This window comes from Coptis chinensis, chromosome 8 (assembly GCF_015680905.1).
Source record: "Coptis chinensis isolate HL-2020 chromosome 8, ASM1568090v1, whole genome shotgun sequence".
NCBI classification, from domain to species: Eukaryota; Viridiplantae; Streptophyta; class Magnoliopsida; order Ranunculales; family Ranunculaceae; genus Coptis; species Coptis chinensis.
In genome coordinates, this window is record NC_141463.1 from 11,878,164 (window position 1) to 11,889,118 (window position 10,955).

At 36.9% G+C, this 10,955-nt stretch overlaps 1 protein-coding gene across 1 annotated transcript; it reads right to left on the reverse strand.

Moving 5' to 3' along the window:
• Positions 1-271: 271 nt before the first annotated feature.
• Positions 272-5,104, reverse strand: LOC147479973 (flavin-containing monooxygenase FMO GS-OX-like 9). The gene is made up of 6 exons (XM_086578533.1): positions 5,060-5,104; positions 4,342-4,500; positions 4,158-4,240; positions 3,735-3,870; positions 3,227-3,400; positions 272-604 (listed from the first exon to the last, which is right to left on the reverse strand). The coding sequence occupies exons 1-6, from the start codon at positions 5,102-5,104 to the stop codon at positions 407-409; spliced, it is 795 nt and encodes a 264-aa protein (XP_086434659.1). The 3' UTR covers positions 272-406.
• Positions 5,105-10,955: the final 5,851 nt, after the last annotated feature.

Here is a 10,955-nt window from a genome sequence, read left to right on the forward strand (position 1 = left end):
TATTGGAAATATCGTCAATATATTGGATTGAGACAAAAACAAACGCCAAGTTGACTTAATTATAATGAATTGAGACAGTTTGCCTGCAAGGTGACACAATAATCTCTCTCAATCATTATAAAGTTCTTTGCCATCAATTTCAATATTAGCAAGGAGGTTCCATTTGAAGCTTGCATATAAAATCTTGCAGTAGAATATTTCTTTTCCTAAGTTGTGAATGTTAATAATATTCCAAGTGATCTATTTTCACCATAGTTTGGGGAAGGGGAACTGATGGTTGAAGATTTCATTTGTTTAGTCTCTATTTCTAGATGGAAATAATATATATGTTGTAAAGTTGATTATGATCAGGAAATTGGACATTATAATGTTGACACATTGAATTAAAAAAATAGAAAACAGAGATTTATTGAGCAAAAGCTTCATTAGCAAGCTGAGTACAATGATAGCTCCGATGAGCTTTTTGAAGAAGTTCGTGATCCTCATATGAATCACGATAAGTTTCCAAGTTGGAATCAGCTCTTCTTTTAGATGCTAATTTGAGCTCTCTCCTACACTCCTCTAAGCGTGGGAATCCACAATGCTCTCCATACTTGAGAAATACCTGCAAAGCGAAAAAAATAAAAATAAAATGCAATTGTCTTGTTTTTTTAATAAGGAACACCAACTCAATGGTAATGCGTAATGCATAGCATATAAAAAAAAAATCGTTTTGCGTGAGAGATCAATGTATTTTAATGCGTGATTTCATCTTTGCAATGGTATTTTCCAGTCCTAAAACCATTAGCAATGAAAATGGCAAATTTCAAAATGTTAAACACATTTAGCATTGGTGCATGTACTCACGATGATTGACCAACGTTAGGAGGTCATTTGGTCCGGGGCCCAAAATTTCAAGGGTCCTATTACTGCCAGACCCCAATTTGTGTTGGGCGGACTCCCACAAAAAAAACAATTATTACAAGTATGCCATTGGTTTCAAAAAATCTAAAAAAAAAACAATTATTCTGAAGTATGTCATTTGGTGCCCAAAAAATTGAATTCAAAACCCCAAACTTAAGCGACCATTTTTAGTCGTTTGAATTTAAATCAACGACTTGGCACCGTTTGGGACTTATTCCAAACGACGACCACACCGGTCAAGAGCCCAAAAAACGAACTTTAATTTTTTTTTAAAGTTCAAATCCCAAACGACATGGCCACATCATTTTGAATTAAGTCCAAACGGTGTGACCATATCGTTGGAGACTTAGTCCAAACGGTGTGGCCATATCGTTGGAGATTTTTCTAAGTCGAGCGGTGTGACCATTTTTTAAGTCAAATCCCAAACGGGCCACATCGTTTTGGACTCGATCCGCACGGTGTGGCCATGTCGTTTGGATTTGAACTTTTTAAAAAAAAATTCAAAGTTCTATTTTTGAGCTCTTGACCGGTGTGACTGGTCGTTTGGACTAAGTCCCAAGCGGTGTGGCCAAGTCGTTTGGGACTTAGTCCAAACGACCTAGCCCGGTCGTTTAAGTTTGGGGTTTCAAATTCAATTTTTTGGGAATCAATGACATATACTTGTAATAATTGTGTTTTTTTTTTTTTTGAAACCAATGGCACACTTGTAATAATCGTTTTTTTGGAGTCCGCCCAACACAAATTGGGGTCTGGCAGTAACAAATACCAATTTCAATGCTTGTCTGTCATCACAAAAGTGTGTGTAACACTTTCTTCTTTATTCTCTTCTTCCTCAAAATCCCCTATATTTTTCGCAACCAAAACTATCAAAATCAGCACACTCGTTTATTTTAATTCTTCTTCTTCACTTTTCTCTCAACCTAACCACTAAAATCCCGCACACCTTCTTTTAATTTTTCTTCTTCACTTCCTCTCTTCTTCTTTTTCTCTTTCTTCATAAAGTCTCGACCTAACGTCGGTCTTCACCACCCTTCACGGTTTTCTAGTAAGATTATTTAGCATCGAAAACTACTTAGTCTTAGTAAATAACAGGTTATTAATTATAAGCCAATTTACACAGTAAGTATACATGTAGTGGTACTTTGATTAAACATGAATTAATTAGGTAGGGCTGCAGCCTGCATGCCCAACTTTGAATTGGACTGAACTAAGTTGAGTACTTTAGATCTTATTTGGACTAAGATCAGACTCCAATAGTCCGCCCAGGTCACCGGCTCACACCTTCTTTCTTATAGGTCCTGTATTGGGCAACCACCGAATTCGATTGGGCAGTCTTCAACCCAAGCCCGGTTACTATATTTTTGAACCGTTTTAGCCGGTATCATCTCTTTCGCGAGACTGAACCCAAAAAAGCAAAAATTTTTTTTTTGAGTTTTTTGTCGTGTTTATACTAAAATTAACACTTAATTAATGTAAATAACTCAAAAATTTGTCCAACTAATACCTGAACAAGTCTAGAAGGAAGGTTGAGCAAATTTTCGACAGGCTCGGCACAAAGGCAATCCATCTAATACTGATAAGGTTGTTTGTATAAACCCATTGAATACTGATGTTGTATAAATCTTTTGTATAAACTCATTGAATACTGATAAGGTTGTTTTGAAGTACCAAACTGAATTATTGTTTGAAAAAGCCCCAAACAACCCAGTGAGGTCGTTCTCAAGGTGCCCCAAACGACTTAATGAGGTCATTTTGTATATGGCCCAAACGACCCAGTGAGGTCGTTTGAATGTCTTTATTTTTATTTATTTATTTTTATTTTTATTTTTTTTAAATATTCTTTGTACATTAGTTGTACGAGTTAATATAAGATTTTTGAGTTATTTGAATTGTGCATAGAAGGATCGTTTTGAGTTAAAAACCCGAGAGTTTTGTCTCAAACGACACACGCAGACCGCTTGAGTGTGCACAGAAACAATATGGAGCGGTTGTTTGAGTGTACACTCAAATGACATGGCAAGACCGTTTGAGTGCACTCAAACGACATGACGAGACCGTTCGACACATTCAAACAATATGGCGAAACCGTTTTCGCCGTTTGAGTGTATACTCAAACGACATGGCGAGACCGTTTGAGTGTACACTCAAACAACCCGGGGGTTTCAACATGGCGAGACCGGTTGAATTGGTTGTTGGGCTTGAGCCCAATACAAAAAATATATATTTTTTTAGAAAATGACAAATTTGTAATATTTCTTTTTTTTTTGGGTTGCCCAATGCAATTCCAATTAAACTACCTTCTTATATTGATGGAAATCTTTACCTCAAAACTGGCAATTTCATGCGTGTATTTCTTTGGTATACCAGCAACATCTCTTGAATTATAAAATTTTCGTATTGATCTCATCATATCATCCACTGATGGCAGTGTTCTTTTCCTAGCCAATAATTGAGCTATCCATTTTGCTTGTGCCTCAAAGAACGGCAATCCTAAAACCTACATCAATAAAGTCAGAGAATTTTTTTGCTTATGTAAGTGCACTACTTTGCCTACCAGACCACAGCGTACTTGAATGCCTAAAGTCAGCCGATCACTAGTATTCCGACTCCCTTAAATTGACTCCTTATTCCGAGTCTGTAACTTGATCGATACTGTTGATTTGCGTAGGAATATATGTAGTCTCCTATCTCATCCGTAGAGTCAAGCATATATACTACTATTCTAGCTATATATATTGTAATCAGTTTGCCTAAGTATATTAATTAGTACCTATTTCCTCTGCCTTTGAATTGTTATACTGTGGCGCTCACAAGTGTACAAAGGTAAGTACCTTTCTGGGAATGCCCACGAAAGAAAGAGAAGGAGCAAGAGATGGGGGGAAGGTGTGCTCATATAAAGGTCCCACTCTACCATCATCCACAACCACCATTCCTTTTGTATCAAGAAAAGGGAATGAATATTCATAACTGCATCACATAATAACAATTACCACTTTAAGATATAACATGCTCGTATAAAATAAAGTCGAGTGACCACGATTGCATGTCTGGGTGAAGGAAACTTGTATGAAGATGGGAATTATAAGTGAGCTGCATGTTTGACCTAACTGCATTATATTGATAATTTTTTCCCTCTTTTTTTTTTTTTTTTTTTTTGTACGTTCTTATTTTTATTTTGTTGGGCCTCACAAATAACTTAATCTAAGTGCAATAGCAAATATTTCATTACATTAGCGTGCACACCGATCTATTACCCTGTACAATAAACGATGGAGCCCGCATTGACTGATGTTCCATCCACAAAGAGCACCCGTCCATCCTCCTGCAGGGAGTCGATCTGCATTTTCTTTCAAATGGATGGTCAGTTTCGATTATTAATCCTTTTTTTGGTTCGTACTTGCTACTTACTAAACGTTATGAATTTGGTATACCATATACCTGCGGATGAAGATGTAAATTTTGATATTTTGCGATGACATTTGTTAAGCCTTCAGAAATTTCAAGGGATTTTGCGCTAAGATGAACTTCTTTTGCTACATGTAGAGCCTCCATTGATATATCTGTTCCACTCTTAGAATTTCCAACCACCACCACAACCTACACATGGAATGAGTTTAAGAGTATTATATTAAAACCATTTTTTTCTTACACAAAACGTACATTGCACAAAATATTGACCCATATTAAGTAGATTTGATAAAATTTGGGTTAGGGTGTATGTAGTCATTATCGAAGACCGAAAAGAGTGGTCATTACCAGCATACATCTCATGGGATGTCAAATTAATTACATCAACTTGTTATGAAAAATGATTGGGAGAAGGTTTATCCTTAAGTTCTATCTCATGGCACTACAGGCCGGCCAGGCTGGTCGGGTTTTATGCTTAAATGTGGGTAAAACTTGGGAATGAAGGAGAGCCTCTTGGGAGAAACTCACGGTCAAGGGTCCAAACCCTAACATTTCATTGAAAAGGATAAAAGCCTAAACATGTATTAGTAACAGGTAACAGGGAGCAAAACCGGCCTGAAATCCCCCCAATTTTTTGAAACTATATATCAGCATTTCTGTCTCTTTGGGGATTCATATATGGGTCTGTTAATGATCAATGGTCGGTATCGTTAAAGTGCTTCTTACTTCTTAGAGAGGAAATCCCTACCTCATCAACAAATGGCAGACAGACCCTGATTAGCGCATACAGCATTTGGCTGATTAGATTTTTTAAGGATTATTGCACCGATTGAGTTTAATCAACAATGGCAGGTGCCAGCTAGCTTAGTTGGTATGAGTTCAGCGTTCGAATTTGCCGGCATTATCCATACGTACCATTTCTAATTTGACATTTTTTTTTTATACTTGCGGGGAAACCCTAATTTCTCATCTAGTGTGAGTGAAATCCTAATTGGCTCATCTAGTAGAGGTGTAATACTAGTTAACCCTTATTATTACTATTCTTAAAATAAAACACCATAACAACAGACCAACAGTTTCCCTACATGGGCCGATTCCAACACCAAGTATTCTTGTGTATCTAATGTTGCATGCTAAACGTTGCGAGAAGATAGATAGTTTCATTTCTACATGCATGATTGCATGAGACTTAATATACTTAAAATTTTAGTAGTGGTTAAGAGGTTAATATATTAGAGCATCTTTAGGAGTGATATCAACCTAGCATCAAACACCAAATTTCAATTTGGTGTTTTTTCAACTTCAGGAGAGTTACATGTTGATGAAAACACCAAAAAAACACCAAACCAAACACCAAACCGGCCAATATTTAGTTCCAGGTTTGGTGCTGTATCAAATCACCTACGCGGTTTTAGAAAAATCGCGCGGTTTTGCCAACACCGCGTGGGCTTGGGCTGCTAAATGGGCTTCTATGGCACTTTGTTGGCAAAACCGCGCGGTTTTTCTAAAACCGCGTGCTTTCAATGACAACAACGGGCAAAAAACGGCTATATCTTTCTAACCCTATAAATTGAAACACTCACACCATAGTTTTATACTCACTTTTTTTCTCTACTCTCTACTCTCTACTCTCTACTCTTAAAACAACAATGACTAGTCAAGAACCAAAATCAAAATCTAGAGGGGCTTTATGGATACAAGAAGAAGATGTTGCTCTCACCAATAGTTGGCTACAAGTTAGTCAAGATGGTGTAGTAGGAAATGAGCAAAAGTCGAACGATTTTTGGGCTAGAATTCTAAATGCATTTCATGCAAATCTAGGAAGAATGACCGAACGCAACTTGACGGGCATGAAATACCGCTAGACTCTCATTCAAGCTAATATCAACAAGTTTCATGCTATTCTTTATAAGATTCAAGCATCTCCTCCAAGTGGCTATAATGATAATATGATGGTAAGTATTTACTTTTTATTTGTTATTTTGATTCACAAATACATTTTTCAATTCTAATTTAGTTTTTGCTTAATTGGTAGGTTGAGGAAGCAATAAGTGCATATGTGATGCATAATGGGGTTTGGAAGTGGATGCAATACTATAATATGGTGAAAGACTCACCCAAATGGAAGAGGCTACAGTTGAGAAATGATTTGCATCCCACCAAAAAGTCGTAGTCAAACAGTGGGGAATAAGGTTCATCCGTTCCAATATCAACTGCGACAACTCAACCAATGGATTATGATCCACACCAAGTTCATGGGCTTGAGGATATGCCTCTTGGAAAAAAAGAAGACAAGAAAAGAAGGCAAAAAGAGAAAGAAGAAGGTGATTATAAATTGGAGGAATCCGCTAAGAAACTTGATGATTTTCTGGTGGAACTTTCTAAAACCACCAAAGAAGGCTATGAATTGGAAGCTCAAAGACAATTGAAGAAAGATGAGATGGAATTCGAAAAACTTCAATTGAAGAAAAGTTTGATGGATTGGAAGCTCCAAATCCAAAAAGAAAAACTTCAATTGAAGAAAGATGCGCTCCGAGTTCGAGAAGATGAAAATGATGCGAAAATACTAGAAATGAAATTAGAAGGATTACCTGAAGACGAGCGCAAAATTTGGCAACTAAAAAGGGCAGAAATTTTACAAAAAATGAAGAATCGACTTGGCAACATCACTGGTAGTAGTCAAAGTAGTGCATAATCTAAATTTGAGTTTGTATGTCTTTTAATTTGAGTATTTTAATTTGTCTTTTAATTTATGTCTTTTAATTAATGACGTACTTTATTTTGAGTTTGTATTTTGATTTTAATTAGAATGTACTTTAATTGAATATTTTCTTTTAATTTGAGTTAAGTTACCTTAATTTAAAGTTGATACTTTTTATCATTCTAATTTTTTTTTGGCAGAGTCTACTTTGTATTTTCAAAATTCTCATATATACAAATTCTTTCATAGAAATAAACTTGGAACACAAATACATAGAAATAAACTTGTTGCACAAAATTCTCATAAAACCACAAATACATAGAAATAAACTTGGAATACAAATACATAGAAATTGAAACGATAAATAAACACAAAGTCCAAATGAAGTGCAAATAGAAATAGAAATCAAGTCTGACCACGCCGCCCACGCCTACTCCACAAATGTTTGACCAAGTCATTCTTCAATCTATCATGAACAACGTAACTTTTGAACGAACCCTCTCGACGCCAGATTCCCAACGAGATAGAACAAATTGGCGTTGATCTTCAGATGCACCTTCTCTACTTGGTATTTCCAAATCAAGAATATACTGCAGGATATCTGTTTCGCGTTCATCTTCCACAATCATATTGTGTAAAATGATGCAAGCCCTCATAACAGTAGCCATGTTTTCCAAATACCATAACCCACTTGCGGATTAAGCTAAAATGGCCTAACGAGCGTAATATATCAAACTAGGGGTGATAAATGGGCCGGGCCGGGCTAACCCGGCCCTCAAACTATAAAGCCCTTATGGTCTGAGGGCCGGGTCAGCCCGGCCCTTAATTGTGTTGAGGGCCGGGCCATATCGGGTCAGACCATATAATATAACACCCTAACCCGCCCCTCAGCCCTCCTTTTGCGGGCCAAGTTAGAGGGCCGGGCCGGGCCCAATCAAACTTTGACTTCATTTTGGTAGTAGTAAGTTTCTTGTCAAATTTTAATTTTCATATACAATCTGATCTTGGTTCATATATTTCTACAATCATTCGATAATCTAATCAACATAAAATATTCACGTTGTTATTCGTACTACAAGTTAAATAACTTGATGATCTCATAAAATTAAATACAAAAGGCATACAATTTGGGGATCCTCACAATTCACAATATAACTATATATTGAACTATTGAAGTCTGAGGAGTCAAGAGCATTTGTTTTTCATCTCTTTTGGAAATGAGAACGATGCTGCAGAGAACTTCCTTTACAAGTCGACCCAATGACATCCATTTTCCCGATGATCAAAGCTCCTCAATCATATGCATAACCGTGAAACACAAATACAATTCCTTGCCTTTACAATTACAACATATTTATAAAAGGCTTTCCATTCTTACCATGCATGTGTAGGGAAAAAAAGCTATTGAAAAATGAAGTACTTGCCTTACCAATCAACATGTACATACTCGACGGGACACAAGATGAGAGGATGTCGATATCCATGAACTGAAATTCAAACCACACCCTATTACACTTTAAGCAACAAAAATTCAGACTAGTTAAGCATGCAGTCTTTGTCATGGAAAAAAATAATAACAAAGACTATCGGTACAAAACCGGAGCAACATGTAACCACGTGCAAGAGGCGTCCAAAAGTGACTAGCAAAATATCCAAAAGATGATCTGTTACACATCACCACAAGTGAAAAAATAATAGCACTAGCATCACAATGTCAATAAACATATATAACATGTATACTAAGCAAATTTTGACACATGCTTACCAATTAGATCGCGTTTAATCAACAAGATGTCGATCTCAAAATATAGCAAGGAAGCCAGATCTTCTAAGTTAGCAATATATATCAAGTCACGTCCCTTACGCTAATATATACCTAATAATATATACCAAAAGTCAGCATCAAGATGCTAGGTTCTCCCCCAAAAAAAAGTACCAAGATTATAGTTCCATTTCTCCCATAATTTCCTCTAGCTCCGTCAGATCTTCATCTTGAAGCCCTTCCTCAGCTTGGAACCAGTCTTTCAAGCACATTAAAGCCTCCACGGTCTCGAGGAAGCAAACAACCCGGCATTTGCTAACTACTCTTTCACTTCATTGAAAGGCGATTCGAAGGAACTGTGGAAACCGGTATAGTCAGGAAATCACGTGCCATTGCAGAGAGAACAGGATATGTATTTGCTTGGGTCCTCCACCAGTCCAAAACATCAAATGTCTCGCTGGAAGTAATGATTGTTGGCTGATCCAGGTAACGTTGCAACTCAGATTTGCATTTCTTAATTGCTGCTTCTCTACGCTTTGATAGCATTGCAAGCACCATATCCTCTTCTTGAGGAGCATTTGAACTTGTCCCATTCATACCAGTAACACCACTACTCATCTTTTGCAAGTACACCTCAAAAAGTTCATTTAATTTGGTTTTATAGGGTAACAACCATGGGTTCTCATTAGAAGCGGATGGAGACGGAGATTCAGGGTTGGGATTGGGAGTCATAATCATAATTGAAGTCCAAACACAACTCTAAGGCGGTGAACTTGAAGCGAGGATCCATGCAAGAAGCTAATCCAAGAAGCATTGGAACATCTTTCCAATATTTATCATACTTCCATTTGATGCTATCATACAAAGGCTTAAAACTAGGCACATTTTCAACCCTTTTCAAGATCAATACAATCTTGCTTTAGCTGAAAGCAAAATGTCTTTGGATGTGACAGAGTTAGAACAAGAAAATGACTTTGTAGACACATAAAATATTTCAAAGAAATCTTTAATAACAATAGCATTCTGCCAATCAACAAGATCAGGCTTATATGCAAAATCAGAATCATAAAAGAACAGATCAAACACTTTTTGGTATGGAATAGCAGCTTCTAACATGAGATAAGTCGAATTCCACCTAGTCTGAATATCCATTGGTAACCTCTTCTCTTTCATGTTCAAACTTTGACAAGTTTCAAAAACTTTTGAAGCTTTGAGGAGAATATTTGGCGTGTCTAACACTTTTCTCTTATATTCTCGAGTGAGCTTTCAACATGTTTCAACCCATCTTTTACCAACAGATTAGTTATATGAGCATTGCAACGAAGATGGAATAGTTCCTGCTCAACATATCATGGCCAAAGAGTTGATCTTTCAAGCGTGGCGCACATACATCATTATTGGATCGTTATCCAATGTTAATGTCCCTATCTTGTCACTAATGTTCGACCCTAATAGGTTTGCATAGATAGCATCACTAATTGTTTTACCCGTGTGAGGACATGGAAGCATAGGAAAGCTAATCACTCTTTTATGCAATTTCCAATCGATTTGCAAATGAAATGTTAATTAATGCACATGTATCCCAATTTTGATTTGAAGTCCACAAATCGGGCGTAAAGGCATATCTTACCGGGAACACTTCTAAGAAGGTCTTTCAAAACAGCTTTTTTCTTCTTCCAAAATCAGAAATATGTCGGCTCTTAATGTGAGGGCGACCGGGGAGGTTTGAATTGAGGTCCAAAAGACTTTTGGATCCACCTACGAAAAGCTGGTTTTTCTACTTTGTTAAATGGTAATTCTTCGCGAATAAAGTACCTAACCGTTTCTCGACGAGCTCTTGCTTGACTAAAAGTAAAACTGTAAATCCCACCAGTTGGAGTTCTACCTATGATCGTTTGCCCTACATCAGATGTGGTTCTCTTCAAACAACTTGTTGCGTGCCTACTAAGGTGACTGGTCCCACTTCTACCCCCAAAAACAAGCTTTTCACTACAAATTTTACAAACAGCCTTCATAACATCCTTCCCATTAGGTTGTTTCATAATTGTTCCATCATCATTTTTTTCAGTAACTTTGTCAAATTGTTTCCATACATGAGATGTTTTCCTTGGAATTCTAGGGGTTACAACCGGTGGATTGCCTACAACCATATCCACATCACTATCTGGATCAGAACCCATC

Coding starts and splice junctions, on each gene's coding strand:
- LOC147479973 (XM_086578533.1), bottom strand. CDS start 5,104: ATGCTGTATGCGCTAATCAGGGTCTGTCTGCCATTTGTTGATGAG. Junction 4,501..5,059: donor GTCTGCCATTTGTTGATGAG/GTAGGGATTTCC, acceptor TTCCATGTGTAG/GTTGTGGTGGTGGTTGGAAA. Junction 3,401..3,734: donor TCGTGGGCATTCCCAGAAAG/GTACTTACCTTT, acceptor TTATTGATGTAG/GTTTTAGGATTGCCGTTCTT.